The 18,403-nt window shown below is 47.0% G+C and overlaps 1 protein-coding gene across 1 annotated transcript in view; it reads right to left on the bottom strand.

Annotated features, from left to right (window-relative positions):
- Positions 1–16,053, bottom strand: part of LOC111542397 (signal recognition particle subunit SRP68) — a 36,935-nt gene extending 20,882 nt beyond the window's left edge. The window contains exons 1-7 of the mRNA XM_026456787.2: positions 15,847–16,053; positions 13,638–13,704; positions 9,300–9,413; positions 5,675–5,870; positions 2,328–2,410; positions 1,946–2,055; positions 1,143–1,225 (exon numbers count right to left, since the gene is read on the bottom strand). Coding sequence (XP_026312572.1) covers positions 1,143–1,225; positions 1,946–2,055; positions 2,328–2,410; positions 5,675–5,870; positions 9,300–9,413; positions 13,638–13,704; positions 15,847–16,012 — 819 coding nt within the window. The 5' untranslated portion in view covers positions 16,013–16,053. The remainder of the gene's footprint in view (positions 1–1,142; positions 1,226–1,945; positions 2,056–2,327; positions 2,411–5,674; positions 5,871–9,299; positions 9,414–13,637; positions 13,705–15,846) is intronic.
- Between the last annotated feature and the right edge of the window lie 2,350 nt (positions 16,054–18,403).

The following is an 18,403-nucleotide window of genomic DNA, read 5'->3' as shown; positions in this document are numbered from 1 at the left end:
AAAAAAAAAAAAAAAAAAAAAAAAAAAAAAAAAAAAAAAAAAAACAGACTTCTATGCAATGGAGTACCATGTAGCCATCAATAGATGATGGTGTATGGCTGGGTAAGGTGGATCATGCCTGTGATCCCAGCACTTTGAGGGACTAAGGTGAACAGATCGCTTGAGCACCAGAGTTCAAGAATGAGACCAGCCTGGGAAACATAGCAAGACTCTGTCTCTACCAAAAAAAAATAAAAATAAAAAAGTTAACTGAGCATGGTAATCTTCATCCATAGTTCCAGCTACTCAGGAGGCTGAGGCAGGAGGTTCACTTGAGACCAGGAAGTCAAGACAGCAGTGAGTCAAAATCAAGCCACTGCACTCTGGCCTGGGCAACAGAGTGAGACCCTGTTTCAAAAAAAATAATAAATAAGCCAAGCACAGTGGCTCACACCTGTAATCCCAGCACTTTGGGAGGCAAAGGCGGGTGGATCACGAGGTTAGGAGATTGAGACCATCCTGGCCAACATGGTGAAACCTTGTCTCTACTAAAATACAAAAAATTAGCCAGGCGTGGTGGCGGGCACCTGTAATCCCAGCTACTTGGGAGGCTGAGGCAGGGGAATTGCTTGAACCAGGGAGGCGGAGCTTGCAGTGAGCCGAGATCGCACCATTGCACTCCAGCCTGGCGACAGAGCAAGACTCCGTCTCAAAATAAATAAATAAACAAATAAAAGTGGCAACCCATGTGGTTTATCTTTTTCCCCAATCTTTTGCATCTTTTGCTTTTTCTATACTACTTGCTTAGAAAATAAATGTAATGAGGTTAAATAATTGAATACTTGGCCAGGCACAGTGACTCATGCCTGTAATTCCAGAACTTTGGGAGGCCGAGGCGGGCAGACCACTTGCAGTGAGCTGAGATCACGCCACTGCACTCTAGCCTGAGCAACAGAGTAAGACGGTCTCAAAAAAAAAAAAAATTGAATGAAGTATTGATTTAAAAAAGTTTTTTTGTTCAAACTTTTAGCAAATGTAGATATTTGCTAATACAGATATAAATATCCATATATTAACATCAAATATCCCTAGGGGATTATGAATGACTCCTTTTTCTGGACTTTGTCCAAAGACTTTTCACAAAAATATGCATACTAGATTACCTCCAATTTTTCAGCCAAGAGACCCTCAGTGCCCCCAGATCTCAGTCTCATCTGCATGAGTTCATTGATGGCTGACTGGTCCCCTGAGAGAGAAAGACAGGAAAATCTTCAAGGGTCTGGCCTGTTTTCTTGAGAATCACTACATTCAGTTCAGACTTAAAGAGCTCTTCCCCCTCCACATTCTACTTCAATGAATCTGCAGTACAATCTGTTCTCTGAAGACAAGTCTTTTATAAAGAATGAAATTGATTGGGGCAATGAAAATACTCCGTATGGTATATGATGGTAAATACACGTCATGAAACATTTGTCCAAACCCATACAATGTAAAATATCAAGCATGAACCCTGATGTAAACTATGGACTTTGGGAGATTACGGTGTGTCAATAAAGGGTCATCAATTGTAACAAATGCACCCCTCTGGTGGGGGAAGATGCTAATGGGAGAGGCTATGAATGTAGGGAAGTGGGGTTACATGGATCTCTGTATCTTTCTGTCAGTTTTGCTGTGAACCCAAAACTGCTCTAAAAAAGTAAAAAATGAACTCAGCCAGAGACTCAAGACTGCTCTTCGGGGGTACACAGCACAGCAGGACGGACACAGAAGCAGAACCATCTTCTATAATTTTGGGCAGGGCTGGCTTCAACAGTTCTGCTTTTGCCATCAACCAAAACTCAGGGCAAAGATGGAGGCAAGGGAAGAAGAAAGTTATATCAACTCTCTAGGCTCTCTGAAATGAGCTCCCAGTAGGGCCACCTGTCAATGCTCAAGTTGAGTATAACGCCTTGATCCCTGCTCTCACCAATATTATATGCACAATAGCGGATGTTGGGTGAAATCTCTTCCACACGTTGGTTATACAGCACGGCCTGCTCCTCTGTGAAAGCACTGGCTAGCTTCTCATAGATAGTTCTGCGAGAAAAGAAAAGCCAGGTTTTACATCAGCCATATATATGAAAAACTCATGGGGAACACAGTGACTAAAAACAAATTACGGCCCTTTGAAGCTCTCCTACCAACTACCCTAACTGGCATGTTCTAAGGATGAAAGAGAGTCATCAACATTTCTATAGGAAAGAAAAGTCACCCTCACTTTCACAGAAACAATCCACTACCTGATCTGCAGCTTAAATTTGACTACCCATAATTAAAACTGGCCACAGCCTTTGGACTATAGGACTTACTTGCATTTGTTAAAAGCCTCAATGGCAGCTTTCCATTCTTGATGTTCAAAACGCAGCATTCCTGAGAGGTAAGCTGTGTAAGCCTGTGAGGAGATGGAAGAGGAGGAACTGCTTCAACAGCAAACCAGTGCTCCCACTCAATCTTCCTTTATTTGCTTCTAACTTTGATATCAAGAATATGGATATGGGCCGGGCGCCGTGGCTCAAGCCTGTAATCCCAGCACTTTGGGAGGCCGAGACGGGCGGATCACGAGGTCAGGAGATTGAGACCATCCGAGATTGAGACCATCCTGGCTAACACGGTGAAACCCCGTCTCTACTAAAAAAATACAAAAAACTAGCCAGGCGAGGTGGCGGGCACCTGTAGTCCCAGCTACTCCGGAGGCTGAGGCAGGAGAATGGCGTAAACCTGGGAGGCGGAGCTTGCAGTGAGCTGAGATCCGGCCACTGCACTCCAGCCCAGGCGACAGAGCGAGACTCTGTCTCAAAAAAAAAAAAAGGATATGGGCCAGGTGCAGTGGCTCACACCTGTAATCCCAGCACTTTTGGAGGCTGAGGTGGGAGGATCACTTGAACCCACTGTTCAAGACAAGCCAGGGCAATAGAGCAAGACCCTGCCTCTACAAAAAAATTTAAAAATAAAAATAAATTTTTAAAAAGAAGAAGAAAAAGAACATGGATATGGGCTGGGCGTGGGGGCTCACACCTGTCTGTAATCCTAGCAATTTGGGAGGCCAAGGCAGGAGGGCTGCTTGAGTTCAAGAGTTCGAGATCAGCCTGGGCAACATAGCAACACCTCGTCTCTACCAAAAATTTTAAAAAATTACCAGGGTGTCGCCGGGCGTGGTGGCTCAGGCCTATAATCCCAACACTTTGGGAGGCCGAGGTGAATGGATCATCTGAGGTCATGAGTTGGGGACCAGCCTGGCCAACATGGTGAAAACCCATCTCTACTAAAAATACAAAAAACTTAGCTGGGCCGGGCGCGGTGGCTCAAGCCTGTAATCCCAGCACTTTGGGAGGCCGAGACGGGCGGATCACGAGGTCAGGAGATCGAGACCATCCTGGCGAACACGGTGAAACCCCATCTCTACTAAAAAAAACACAAAAAACTAGCCAGGCGAGGTGGTGGGCGCCTGTAGTCCCAGCTACTCGGGAGGCTGAGGCAGGAGAATGGCATAAACCCGGGAGGCGGAGCTTGCAGTGAGCTGAGATCCGGCCACTGCACTCCAACCTGGGCGACAGAGCGAGACTCCGTCTCAAAAAAAAAAAAAAAAAAACTTAGCTGGGCATGGCAGCGGGCGACGGTAATCCCAGCTACTTGAGAGGCAAGGCAGGAGAACTGCTTGAACCTGGGATGCGGAATTGCAATGGGGCGAGACAGCACCACTGCATCCCAACCTGGGCAATGGAGCTAGACTTTGTCTTAAAAAAAAAAAAAAAAATTAGCCAGGTGTGCACCTCTAGTCCCAACTACTCAGGAGGCCGTGGCAGGAGGATCACGTGAGCCCAGGAGTTCACGGCTGCAGTGAGCCATGACTGTGCACTCCAGCCTGGGACAGAGTGAGACTCTGTTTCTAAAAAAACAAACAAACAACCCAAACAAAGAATATGGATATATTAATCACAGGTTGATTTTTAAAGAGAAATACGTATTTAACAAATAAAAGGTGATACATAGGGAATTTGTTATGGTTCATTCATTTCCCAGGAAAGAACTTCAAAAGAAGGAAACTTGTTTTCTTCATTTTACTTAACAACCATTTTCTGGGCTATAACATAAGCATCAGAAGTTGAATAAAACCTTGTAATATCTACCACCTCTTTTTTTAAAAATTCATTTCCAAAAAAAGTTCTTAACTTTGTGAACTTTTCCAGGTACAAGACTGTAAACTTTCATCTATATACAACATGACCCTTCTTAAAAAGTTAGTTAGCTGGCCAGACGCGGTGGCTCACGCCTCTAATCCCAGCACTTTGGGAGGCCAAGGTAGGTGGGTGGATCATGAGGTCAGGAGCTCGAGACCAGCCTGGCCAACATGGTAAAACCCCATCTCTACTAAAAATACAAAAATTAGCCAGGCGTGGTGGTGCGTGCCTATAATCCCAGCTACTTGGGAGGCTGATGCAGGAGAATTGCTTGAACCTGGGAGGCAGAGGTTGCAGTGAGCCGAGATTGCACCACTGCACTCTAGCCTGGGCAACAAAGCAAAACCCTGTCTCAAAAAAACAAGAAAAAAAAAAGAGCAGGGCGCGGTGGCTCACGCCTGTAATCCTAGCACTTTGGGAGGCCGAGGTGGGCGGATCACGAGGTCAGGAGATCGAGACCATCCTGGCTAACACGGTGAAACCCCGTCTCTATTAAAAATACAAAAAATCCTGACTAACACGGTGAAACCCCGTCTCTACTAAAAAATACAAAAAACTAGCTGGGTGAGGTGGCAGGCGCCTGTAGTCCCAGCTACTCGGGAGGCTGAGGCAGGAGAATGGCGTCAACCCGGAGGCGGAGCTTGCAGTGAGCTGAGATCCGGCCACTGCACTCCAGCCTGGGTGACAGAGCAAGACTCCGTCTCAAAAAAGAAAAAAAAAAAATACAAAAAATTAGCTGGGCGTGGTGGCAGGCGCCTGTGGTCCCAGCTACTCGGGAGGCTGAGGCAGGAGAATGGCGTGAACCCAGGAGGCGGAGCTTGCAGTGAGCCGAGATGGCGCCACTGCACTCCAGCCTGGGTAAGAGCCAGACTACGTCTCAAAAAAAAAAAAAAAGGCCGGGCGCAGTGGCTCACGCCTGTAATCCCAGCACCTTGGGAGGCTGAGGCAGGCGGATCCACGAGGTCAGGAGATCAAGACCATCCTGGCTAACATGGTGAAACCCCGTCTCTACTAAAAAAAAAAAAAGTGCAAAAAATTAGCCGGGCGTGGCAGCGGGCGCCTGTAGTCCCAGCTACTTGGGAGGCTGAGGCAGGAGAATGGTGTGAACCCAGGAGGCGGAGCTTGCAGTGAGCCGAGATCACACCACTGCACTCCAGCCTAGGCGACTGAGCGAGATTCCGTCTCAAAAAAAAAAAAAAAAAAGTTACAGCTAGTTACAAAAAACCAACAGCTTGGGAATACTCACTCTTTTATGGAATGAAGCATTGTCCAATTTAAAAAAAAAAAAAAAAGGATAAAAAAATCAAGAGCTGATAGACAAAACATGCTAACTTCACCTGTTAAAAGCAAGTTCAGAAAGTTTTTTCCTCTCCTGACTATGGCTTTCTAACCTGAAGAAACTCTGTTGTGTTTAACTGTAGCTTTTTAAATTGTCTTTCATCTCCACAATGCAACAAGCTGAGTGTTAAGGCACTAACCTGAGCCTCTAACTTGGTCTTAGCGTCCACGCGATTGCTCTCACACAAACGTTCCAATTCCTCTGCATGCTTCACGGCTTTGCGTAGGCGAGATAACAAGTGAAACCGTTTTCGGGGTTCAGTGTTGGCTTCCTGTTTCAGCTGCATGGCGTAGCTCCAGGCTCTTTCAGCATCCATCAGAACCAGAAGCAAGTATCTAGACCAGAGACAGAAGCGGGGAGACAATAAAGGCCATCATCAGACCCAGATATTCTCTGAGGTGTAATCTTCTGCTTCTTGGCTTTTCTTTATACTCTCCCTCCTTTGCCGCTCTCAAAACAACTCTTCTGATATTCTCAGCCATGACTAAACCAGTATCTCTATTCGCAACCTGGGCTCAATCGCAGGTTTCTCATCATCTACTAGACATATCTCATTGAAAAACCTCTACCACCTCAAACTCGGTAAATCCACAATCGTGACCTACCCCTCCTGAATTTTGTCAAACAGACACAGTCTAGGCACACAATCTGGCCTCATCTTTGAATCAACACCTCCTTCATCTCAACTCAGTTAGAAAAGTCCTTAAGAGGCAGTATATTGGCCGGGCGCGGTGGCTCACGTCTATAATCCCAGCACTTTGGGAGGCTGAGCCAGGCGTATCACCTGAGGTCGGCAGTTCGAGATCAGCTTGGCCAACATGGTGAAACCCCATCTCTACTAAAAATACACAAATTAGCTGGGTGTGTTGGTATGCGCCTGTAATCCCAGCTACTTGGGAGGCTGAGGCAGGAGAATCGCTTGAACCCAGGAGGCGGAAGTTGCAGTGGGCTGAGATCACACCACTATACTCTCGTCTGGGCAACAAGGCAAGGCTCCATCTCAAAAAAAAACAAAAAACAAAAAACAAAAAACAAAAAAAAAACAAAACAGAGGCAGTATATTAAAGTGGTGATGAACAAGGGCTCCAGAGCCTGGGATAGAATCCCAGTGCCACCACTTACTAGCCGTGTGACTGTGGGCAAAGTACTAACCCTTCTGTGTACCACTCTCCCATGTAGTAATACAAATAACACATTTAGACCAGAGCCGGGCACTTACTAAGTGCTCAATAAGTTCGTTAATTACTTTATTATTATACCGGTGAATCTTTCTTTACTGCCTTGATCAATCTGTCTTAAACTTCAGTTTAACCTTGTTTAAGACAAGTTTAACCTTGTCTCTTCAGAGTAAAGGATCTTGCTATCACAAGACAGTGCAGGCTCAGTGGCTCATGTCTGTAATCCCTGTACATTGGGAGGCCGAGGTGGGAGGATCGCTTGAGGCCAGGAGTTTGAAACCAGCCTGGTCAGCATTGCGAGATCCCATCTCTACAAAAGAAAAAAAGAGAAAAGTTAGCTGGGCGTGGTGGTACATGCCTATAGTCCCAGCTACTCAGGAGGGTGAGGCAGGAGAAGTTCAAGGCTGCAGTAAGCTATGATCCCACTGCTGCACTCCAGCCCGGGTGACAGTGAGGCCCTGTCCCAAAAACAAAAAAAAAGGGAGAGAGTCCAGATTTCTCCCAACTGGTTCTCATGAGATTTAAGATTTAATCACTACATCCTGCTGCTGCATCCTACTATGGTCTCCAGGCTCTAGTTTTCTGACTGTACACACCAAGCTCACAGCCTTTTCACTGCCTGAGTAGCAGCTAACAAGTGTCCAGAACTTTACAGTTCCTAGACTGCGTGCACGGATACCAGGGCATGCTGCTTCCCCCGACACAGAATGTTCTTCACTCTCGCAAATCCTTCAAGGTCAAGCCTCCCCCACACAGGCTTACTGACTTCCCTGTCAAGAACCTTCAAGTTCAAGTCTCCTTTCCAAGGCTTCAGAATGCTGAACAGTAAATGATACACAACATGGCACTTTTACTGTAGCATTCCCTGGTTTGCACTGACCAACATCTTTCAACAAGATGAAAGTCAGTAAGGTTCAAGGACCATGCCTCCTCTCCTTCTATATCTAGTGTGTCACAACTACTCTGCTGATGTAGCACAAAAGCAGCTACGAACAATACCTATGTGAATGGGCGTGGCTGGGTTCCAATAAATCTTCATTTACACAAAAGGTGGCAGGAACATAATTTGGCCCATAAGTGTGAGGAAGACCTGGAGACCTTCACTACATGTTGCTTGACAGACTAAAAATTCTTCAGCAAATGCCAGCACTAGTGTATTCAGCACTGAAATACAGGACTCTTCTATAACTGTGAAGTTCTGGACACCAGCCGGGCGCAGCAGCTCATGCCTATAATCCTAGCACTTTGGGAGGCAGAGATGGGTGGATCACCTGAGGTTAGGAGTTCAAGACCAGCCTGGCCAACATGGTGAAACTCTGTCTCTACTAAAAATACAAAACTCAGCTGGGCATGGTGGCACGTGCCTGTAATCCCAGCTACTCGGGAGGCTGAGGCAGGAGAAGTTTGAATCCAGGAGGCGGAGGTTGCAGTGAGGCAAGATCAAGCCACTGCACTCCAGCCTGGGCAACACAGTGAGACTCTGTCTCAAACAAACAAACAAACAAACATTACACACCACTCAATTTCATTAAGATATACTGGGCTGAGCGTGGTGGCTCAAGCCTGTAATCCCAGCACTTTGGGAGGCCGAGACGGGCGGATCACGGGGTCAGGAGATCGAGACCATCCTGGCTAACATGGTGAAACCCGGTCTCTACTAAAAAAATACAAAAAAACTAGCCAGGCAAGTTGGCGGGTGCCTGTACTTAGCCAGATGCTCAGGAGGCTGAGTCAGGAGAATGGCGTAAACCCGGGAGGCAGAGCTTCCAGTGAGCCGAGATCTGGCCACTGCACTCCAGCCTGGGCAACAGAGCGAGACTCTGTCTCAAAAAAAAAAAAAAAAAAAAAAAAAAAGATATATTGATATATGCATCTAGTTTCAGACATTGAAATTTACATTCTAGAAACCTTATCTAATAATCAATTAGATTCTAATCACTGACTTCAACATTTGCCATCCCAACAGTTGTTTTTTTTTTTTTTAAAGCAGAGTTTAATAGGCAAGAAGGAAGGGAGAAGGAAGAAGCTCCCTGCACAGAGACAGAGGGAGGGGGGCTCCAAAGCTGAGAGAGTGAATCCCACCCTCCCCTCCTTTTTTTTTGAGATAGAGTTTCACTCGTGTTGCCTAGGCTGAAGTGCAATTGTGTAATCTTGGCTCACTGCAACCTCTGCCTCCTGGGTTCAAGTAATTCTCGTGCATCAGCCTCCCAAGTAGCTGGGATTACAGGTGCCCGCCACCACGCCCAGTTAATTTTTATATTTTTAGTAGAGATGGGGTTTTGCCATGTTGGCCAGGCTGGTCTTGAACTCAGGTGATCTACCCGCCTTGGCCTCCCAATATGCTGGGATTACAGGCGTGAGCCACTGTGCCCAGCCTCAACACAGTTCTTGAACAAACTACTGAACCTCTTTGAGCCTCAGTTTCCTTGCCTTAGAACGCAGAAATAGTAAACAACGCCCATCCCACAGAGCTGCTAAGAGTCACCAGAGATCATTAAAAGGTTTGGCATGAAGTCTAGCACATGTCATTGTTCAATCAATGTATTAGCAAGATGTAACTTGCAACTAGCACAGAGCAGTTAATACCTATTATCAGTCAGAAGCTCTTCAGTCACTTTCTTCCCTGTGAATTTGTGTCTGTTCCCCATCTTGAAGTTGAGTGTTTTTCGAAGACGTCTTTGTCTACGGGAACAGTAGCCCCTGTAAGAAACCACAAACAAAACTCACTCAGCCAAGTTGAGAGTATTTTGAACAATAAATTCTGCAATAAGGTCAAGGGTCAACAGTTTGGGGTGTTATACTTATGGTTACTAGAATTATCACATATCAGCTTCCAAACATTTTTTTCTTTTCTTTGAGACAGAGTCTCACTCTGTCACCCAGGCTGGAGTGCAGTGGTGTGATCTTGGCTAACTGCAGCCAGGCTCAGTCAATCCTCCCACCTCAGCCTCCTGAGTAGATGGGACCACAGGGGTGCACCACCACACCTGGCTAATTTTTGTACTTTTTGTAGAGACAGGGTATCACTGTGTTGCCCAGGCTCGTCTCGAAGTCCGTGGACTCCAGAGATCCGCCCACCTCAGCCTTCCAAAGTGCTGGGATTACAGGCATGAGCCACCATGCCTGGCCCTAAACATTTATTGAACAACTAAAACATGGAGGGCAGTATGACTGATATTACAGGAAACACAGATGGAGGACACAGTGCCCATGCTCAAGGAACCCACATTAAAGTTGAGGAAAATCATGCAGAGAAAATGGCAACCAAGAAAACAAGGCAAATATCAAGTTGAATGGACATGGGTAATCATTCTGTTGTTAGTACCCTTGGCTGCAGTGGACGGATGGCGGGGCCTAGAAAGAATGAAGGGCTGGGCGCGGTGGCTCACACCTGTAATCCCAGCACTTTGGGAGGGCGAGGTGGGTGGATCATGAGGTCAGGAATTCAAGACCAGCCGGGCCAAGATGGTGAAACCCATCTCTACTAAAAATACAAAAATTAGGCTGGGTGCAGTGGCTCACACCGGCAATCCCAGCACTTTGTGAGGCCGAGGCGGGTAGATCACCTGAGGTCAGGAGTTCGAGACCAGCCTGACCAACATGCAGAAACCCTGTCTCTACTAAAAATACAAAATTAGCCAGGTGTGGTGGCACATGCCTGTAATCCCAGCTACTTGGGAGGCTGAGGCAGGACAATCGCTTAAACCCAGGAGGAGGGGGTTGCAGTGAGCCAAGATCGTGCCGTTGCACTCCAGCCTGGGCAACAACAGCGAAACTCCGTCTCAGGAAAAAAAGAAAGAAAAAAAAAAAAAGGCCGGGCGTGGTCGCCCACGCCTGTAATTCCAGCACTTTGGGAGGCCGAGGTGGGCAGATCACGAGGTCAGGAGATTGAGACCATCCTGGCTAACATGGTGAAACCCTGTCTCTACTAAAAATAAAAAAATTAGCCAGGCGTGGTGGTGGGCGCCTGTAGTCCCAGCCACTTGGGAGACTGAGGCAGGAGAGCAGCGTGAACCTGGGAAGTGGAGTTTGTGGTGAGCCAAGATCGTGCCACTGCACTCCAGCCTGGGTGACAGAGCAAAACTCCATCTCAGAGAAAACAAACAAACAAACAAAATTAGCCAGGCATGGTGGGCAGGCATCTGTAATCCTGGCTACTCGGGAGGCTGAGGCAGAGAATTGCTTGAACCTGAGGGGTGGACGTTGCAGTGAGCTGAGAACACACCACTGCACTCCAGCCTGGGTGACAGAGCAAGACTCCGTCTCAAACAAACAAACAAACAAACAAAAAACGAGGATTCTAATGAATGTAAAGAAAACAAGGAAAGGGGCATCTTGAGGAAGACTAGGACGACACCAAACAAATGAAGAAAGAACTGTAGGCGTGTCTGAAGAAAAATAAGGAAGCCAATTAGGTTGTTGCCAAGAAGCACTACAAATGTCACCTTTATGCCACACCTCCTCCTCTATGCTCATGTAGCTCTTTATTCTTCCTTCTATTACAGTGTGTGACATTATAATTATGTTCTCACATAGTTGCCCACTAATATAAATCCCTTTAGGGCAGGGAGAATTATTTTTTGAGACAGAGTCTCACAATGTTGCTGTTGCCCAGGCTGGGCTCAAACTCTGGGGCTCAAGCAATTATCGGGCCTATCCTCCCAAGTAACTGGCACTATGGCAGGTGCCACCACACCAGGCTAGGATTTCATTTTTAAATTTTCCACAATGCCTTAACGCAGTGTCTAGTCCACAGACGTTCAATAAATATATACATTTTTGACTGAATTAGTTAAAAAAATATATATGGCCGGGCGCGGTGGCTCAAGCCTGTAATCCCAGCACTTTGGGAGGCCGAGATGGGCGGATCACGAGGTCAAGAGATAGAGACCATCCTGGCTAACATGGTGAAACCCCGTCTCTACTAAAAAATACAAAAAAACTTGCCAGGCGACGTGGCGGGTGCCTGTAGTCCCAGCTACTCGGGAGGCTGAGGCAGGAGAATGGCATAAACCTGGGAGGCAGAGCTTGCAGTGAGCTGAGATCCGGCCACTGCACTCCAGCCTGGGCGGCAGAGCGAGACTCCGTCTCAAAAAAAAAAAAAATATATATATATATATATGTGTGTGTGTGTGTGTGTGTGTGTGTGTGTATATATACATATATAAAATTGCACCAACCTTTAAGTCAAAGTAATACAGTACATAATTTACAATACAAAATGATATTTTAATACTACTTCAAGGGGCCAGGCATGGTGGCTCACGCCTGTAATCGTAGCACTTTGGGAGGCCAAGGCAGGCAGATCACTTGAAGTCAGGAGTTCGAGACCAGCCTGGACAACACAGTGAAACCCCATCTCCACTAAAAATACAAAAATTAGCCAGGCATGGTGGTGCATGCCTGTAGTCCCAGGTACTTGGGAAGCTGAGGCAGCAGAATTGCTTGAACCCAGAAGGTAGAGGTTGCAGTGCACCGAGATCATGCCATGGCATTCCAGCCTAGGTGACAAAAAAATAAGTAAATAAAATGAAATAAAAAATAAATAAAGAAATAGGCCAGGCACATTGGCTCATGCCTGTAATCCCAGCACTTTGGGGGGCTGAGGCAGGTGGATCACCTGAGGTCAGGAGTTTAAGACCAGCCTGACCAATATGGTGGAACCCCATCTCTAGTAAAAATACAAAATTAGCCAGGCATGGTGGCACATGCCTGTAATCCCAGCTCTCGGTAGGCTGAGGCAGGAGAATCGCTTTAACCTGGGAGGTGGAGGCTGCAGTGAGCCGAGATCACACCACTGCACTACAGCCTGGGCAACAAGAGCAAAACTCCATCTCAAAAAAAAGAAACCAAACGAAAATTAGCTGGGCGTCGTGGCAGCCACATGTAATCCCAGCTACTGGGAGACTGAGGCAGGAGAATCACTTGAACCTGGGAGGCAGAGGTTGCAGTGAGCCGAGATCATGCCACTGCATTCCAGCCTAGGCAACACAGCGAGACTGTCTCAAAAAAAAAAAAAAAAAGAGAAAAGAAAGTTTGGTTCTTCATTCATAAATTTTTTTTTTTTTTTGAGATGCAGTCTCGCTCCGTCACCCAGGCTCGAGTACAGTGGCGCGATCTTGACTCACTGCAACCTCCGCCTGCTGGGCTCAAGGTGTGAGCCCAGCAGGCAGAGCCACCGCACCCGGCCTATTCATAAAATTTTAAATTAAAAAATTACATATATTTGAGTTTATACATAATATGAGTTTATAATATATTTTAATAAAATAAAACTTTAAATTAAAAAATTACATACATTATGAGTTTATACATAATATAAACTCAATGCTAGGCCAGGTGCAGTGACTCACGCCTGTAATCTCAGCACTTTGGGACGCTGAGGCAGGTGGATTACCTGAGATCAGGAGTTCGAGACCAGCCTGGCCAACATGGCGAAACCCCACCTCTGCTAAAAATACAAAAATTAGCCAGGCATGGTGGCACATGCCTGTAATCCCAGGTACTCGGGAGGCAGAAGCAGGAGAATCACCTGAACCTGGGAGGCAGGGGCTGCAGTGAGCCAGGAGCGCACCACTGCACTCCAGCCTGGGTGACAGAGTGAGACTCCATCTTAAAAAACAAACAAACAAAAAACCCAGCTACTCGGGAGGCTGAGGCAGGAGAATCACTGGAACCCAAGAGGCAGAGGTTGCAGCGAGACAAGACTGAGCCACTGCATTCCAGTCTGGCAATAGAGCAAGACTCCGTCTCAAAAACAAACACACACACACACACACACACACACACACACACACACACACACAAACCCACAATGCTCTAGACTTTCTAGTATATTTTCTGGTATAGCAGAGTAAACAGGATATTAACAAAAGCAAAGCAAGTCCCACGATGATTTCCAAACATCTTGTATGTGATACTAACCTGTACCTCTGAAAATCTCCATGCCGTAAACCATGCTGCTGCTGAGATTCCTTAATAATCTGAAGAACTAGAGTCGAGATTAAGGAAAATCTTACGATGGCAAGAACCCAAACAAATCAAAACCTATACCATCAGTCTGTATCTGTGTCAAACCACAACACATTAAACATTTGTGAAATACAGCCAGGTGCAGTGGCTCATGCCTGTAATCCCAGCACTTTGGGAGGCCGAGGCAGGTGGATCACCTGAGGTCAGAAGTTCAAGACCAGCCTGCCAGCATGGTGAAACCCCATCTCTACTAAAAACACAAAAAATTAGCCGGGGCAGTGGCGAGTGCCTGTAATCCCAGCTACTCGGGAGGCTGAGACAGGAGAGTCGCTTGAACTTGGGAGGCAGACGTTGCAGTGAGCTAAGATAGCACCACTGCACTCCAGCCTGGGTAACAGAGCGAGACTCACTCTCACACACTCTCACATACACACAAATTTGTGAAATATTTAGTACACTAGTGAGATCTTCTGTAACCATTTTTAATATCTATCTTGTCACAGGACAGGGCTAACCTACAGAAAAATTGATCGCCTGAACTGTTACTACTTTCAAACTAAAAAAGGAGGGCACTACTGGCCACTAAAAACTGCCAAAATCCAGTTTAAATTAAGCTGACGGATTCTAAATGCTGACTATAATTGGGGTGCTTCACACCAGTTTACACCTGGACCCCACATTTTATTCATTCAAACAGATTCAGATTATAAGTGACGTGTACTAAGCCTCTATTTGCAAAATCTTCAACACCTGCCAAATCTAACGTTCCTTAACAGCTGTGATGCTTAGAGAGTCTATGATTAGCACATGTCAACCAAGCTAGGCCACAGTTTGCATAAAAGTATTAAGGTTTTTCTTTTAAAAGAAGAACGACTGACCAAATTCTCCTTTTAATAATCTTAAAATATTTAAGAATATGCACTAAACTTTATAAAGTCCAATGACCTTCACCTATATAAGTATAGTTTTCTCTTAATGTTTCCTCAACGCTTCTCTAGAGACATATTTTAAAATAGTGAACACTAAAAGGACTCTTTCAATGACTAAAAAGGGACAAAGAAATATAAAGGTCTCAGTAAAATCAGGGCTTGCTAACGTCTACTTGGAACTATTACCACTAATTCAAAAAACTTCACTCCAAACCCCTGAAAACTTTAAGTCCATTAAGATGTCAAGTTGAATTTCAGAAACTCGCCTACATTTTCTCCATTTGTTATTCATTTCAAAAGGTCACAAACTAGTACCACAAGCACTCGGCTGAGATACACACTGAGGAAAATTAGAAACCGATTCCTCCAGCTTATATGAATGACTGTCAGCAAGATAAAATGCCTACAGACCGATCATTAAAAAATGACAAGGGGACAAACGATATTAACTACGGTAACTTACAATTAAAATGGGCAACAAGCTTTTCCTCGGAGTCAATCTTTACCTCCACTTTCAAACTATCAAGCTGTAGGTTTTACTACTCAGTCTACCACGACTGTCAGACAAGAGTACTAAGGAGGTCGGGCGCGGTGGCTCACGCCTGTAATCCCAGCACTTTGGGAGCCTGAGGCGGGCAGATCACGAGGTCAGGAGTTTGAGACCAGCCTGACCTACATAGTGAAACCCCATCTCTACTAAAAATGCAAAAATTAGCCAGGCGTGGTGGCACATGCCTGTAATCCCAGCTACTCAGGAGGCTGAGGCAGGAGACTCACTTGAACCCGGGAGGCAGAGGTTGCAGTGAGCCAAAATTGAGCCACTTCACTCCAGCCTGGATAACAGAGTGAGACTCTTAAAAAAAAAAAAAAAAAAAGTGTTAAGCGGAATGTCAAGACTGCAGTTTCCTCACCCCAGTTCAAGGTGCCAAAGCAAGGTGCTCAAAGTGTCACCTGGTCACAAGCCCTCCAACTGGACAACTGCGGGGCACCAGGGGAAACCTGCTTGATATCCCAGTGCCACTGGAAGAAAAGGACGTAGCCAGGAGGGCGAGAAGAACACTAGGAAAGATTAGTTGAGAGACAGATTCCCCGGAATTCTGAGCACCAAAAAGTAAGGGCGAGAAAAACTGCAATCCTCGGCCTCTCCTGCCAGGACCCGCCACCTCTCCCGCCCCTAGTCCTCCAGATCGACACGTAGTCATTGCGAGTTAGGCCCGATTACTCTAGGATACTCTCCAAACTCAGGCTATCCCCAAATTCTTTGTTTGCCTTCGATCCGGCCGAAGGGCGTTCGTTTTCTTTATTTTCCTCCCCTCCGGCACCACGTCCACCGCCGCTACCGCCGCTGCCACTGCCACCGCCGCCGCTGCCGCCAGGGACCTGCTTCTCAGCAGCCATCTTGCCCCCGCGCCGCAGAGCAAGACGGGATAGGAGAGGCGGGACGACCCGGGCGGGTGAGAGCTGGACCTGCCTGGCCGGGCTGATGGGATAGCGGCGGACTCCGCTGCGGTCGGCTCTTGCAGCTGGGAACCATAGGCTGGAGCGCGCCTGCGCGAGGGATCCTGGCATCCCGGGTCCGGAATTGTGGCGGGCTAGGTGGGGACTTGAGGCCGCAGTGAGACCGTGGCTGCTGAGATCTCAGGGGTATTCCCACCTCTCACCCACCAAGGGCGGAGAACCGGAGGTGGACCCCACGTCCTGCATCCTGGACTGGGGATCTGGCTCACGTCCTGCCCAGCAGAAAGCAGGAGACCAAAGCCACTGGATTTCGGGGTGTCTGCATCTCCAGGGACTCGAGAGATAGGGTTCTCCCTACCGGAACGGAACACCCCGTCCGTAAGGGACCCGCCTCTGCCTGCCCTTTCCCCTGAGGCTGACCAGGAGAAAGCCAAGCCGGAGGAAGCGCTGAGCAGTCAGCAGACGGTGTCCTAAGTAAGCAGAGGGACTTTCTCAGACTGTGGACCCCTGCACTTTGGGGCCATCAGTCCAAAGAGGGAGAAGTGTTGAGACATGGGAAAATATGAATTTTTGCTCTGCAAAATTCTATACTCTGAGACCTGGGATTCCAATATCTGCTCCGTCATTAGCGGCAGGGAGATGTTGGGCAAGTAACTTAATCTCCCTGTTAAGCCTGTTCCTTCATTTGTGAAATGGGGATAACCAATTTAAGTGGTTGTTATGAAGATTAAATGACAAGTTTTTTGTTGTTGTTGTTGTTGTTGTTGTGTTTTGAGACGGAATTTCGCTCTTGTTGCCCAAGCTGGAGTGCAATGGCTTGATCTGGGTTCACTGCAACCTCTGCCTCCCGGGTTCAAACCATTCTCCTGCCTCAGCCCCCCGAGTAACTGGGATTACAGGCGCCTGCCACCACGCCCGGCTAATTTTTGTATTTTTAGTGGAGACGGGGTTTCACCATGTTGGCCAGGCTGGTCTCAAACGCCTGACCTCAGGTGATCCCCCTGCCTTGGTCTCCCAAAGTGCTGGGATTACAGGCGTGAGCCACGGTGCCCGGCCTCAGAGGTCAGGTGTTCAAGACCAACCTGGCCAACATGGTGAAACCCCGTCTCCACTAAAAATACAAAAGTTAGCCAGGCGTGGTAGCGGGCACCTATAATCCCAGCTACTCTGGAGGCTGAGCGTTCAAAACTCAGAAGGTGGAGGTTGCAGTGAGCTGAGATTGGGCCACTGCACTCCAGCCTGGGTGAGGGAGTGAGACTATCTTAAAAAAAAAAAAAAAAAGTAAGTGTCTGGCCAGGTGCGATGGATCATACCTGTAATTGCAGTGCTTTGGGAGGCCAAGGCTGAAGATTGCTTGAGGCCAGGAGTGCAAGACCAGCCTGGGCAACATAGTGAGACCCCTGTCTCTACAAAAAAAAAAAAAAAAAAAAAAATTAGCCAGGAGTGGTGGCACCCACCTGTGGTCCCAGCGACTTGAGAGGCTGAGATAGAAGGATTACTTGAGCCCAGGAGTTTGAGGTTACAGTGAGTTATGGTCATGCCACTGCACTCCAGGATGGGTGACAGAGCAACTCCCTGTCTCTAAAAATAAGTAAATAAAGTCCAGGGGCGGTGGCTCACGCCTGTAATCCCAGCACTTTGAGAGGCCAAGGCAGGCGGATCATGAGGTCAGGAGATGGAGACCATCCTGGCTAACACGGTGAAACCCCGTCTCTACTAAAAATACAAAAAAAAAAAAAATTAGCCAGGCGTGGTGGTGGGCACCTGTAGTCCCAGCTACTTGGGAGGCTGAGGCTGGAGAATGTCATGAACCTGGGAGGCAGAGCTTACAGTGAGCTGAGATCATGCCACTGTACTCCAGCCTGGGGGACAGAGCAAGACTCTGTCTCAAAAAAAAAAAAAAAAAGGTAAATAAATCTATTTAAAAAGTAAGTTTCCCAAATGTTCATTGATAAGTGAATGGAAAAATAGAATGTGGTATAGCGATACAATGAAATATTATTTGACCATAAAAAGGAGTGAAGTGGCCAGGCACGGTGGCTCATGCCATTATCCCAGCACTTTGGGAGGCCAAGGCGGGTGGATCACCTGAGGGCGGGAGTTCAAAACCAGCCTGACCAACACGGAGAAAACCCATCCCTACTAAAAACACAAAATTAGCCAGGTGTGGCATGCATGCCTGTAATCCCAGCTACTCAGGAGGCTGAGGCAAGAGAATCACTTGAACCCGGGAGGCAGAGGTTGCAGTGAGCTGAGATCATGCCACTGTACTACAGCCTGGGCAACAACAGTGAAACTCTGTCTCAAAAAAAAAAAAAAAAAAAAAAGGCC

The sequence above is a fragment of the Piliocolobus tephrosceles genome, chromosome 16 (genome assembly GCF_002776525.5).
Source record: "Piliocolobus tephrosceles isolate RC106 chromosome 16, ASM277652v3, whole genome shotgun sequence".
NCBI classification, from domain to species: domain Eukaryota; kingdom Metazoa; phylum Chordata; class Mammalia; order Primates; family Cercopithecidae; genus Piliocolobus; species Piliocolobus tephrosceles.
This window is presented reverse-complemented; position numbering and strand designations above follow the sequence as displayed.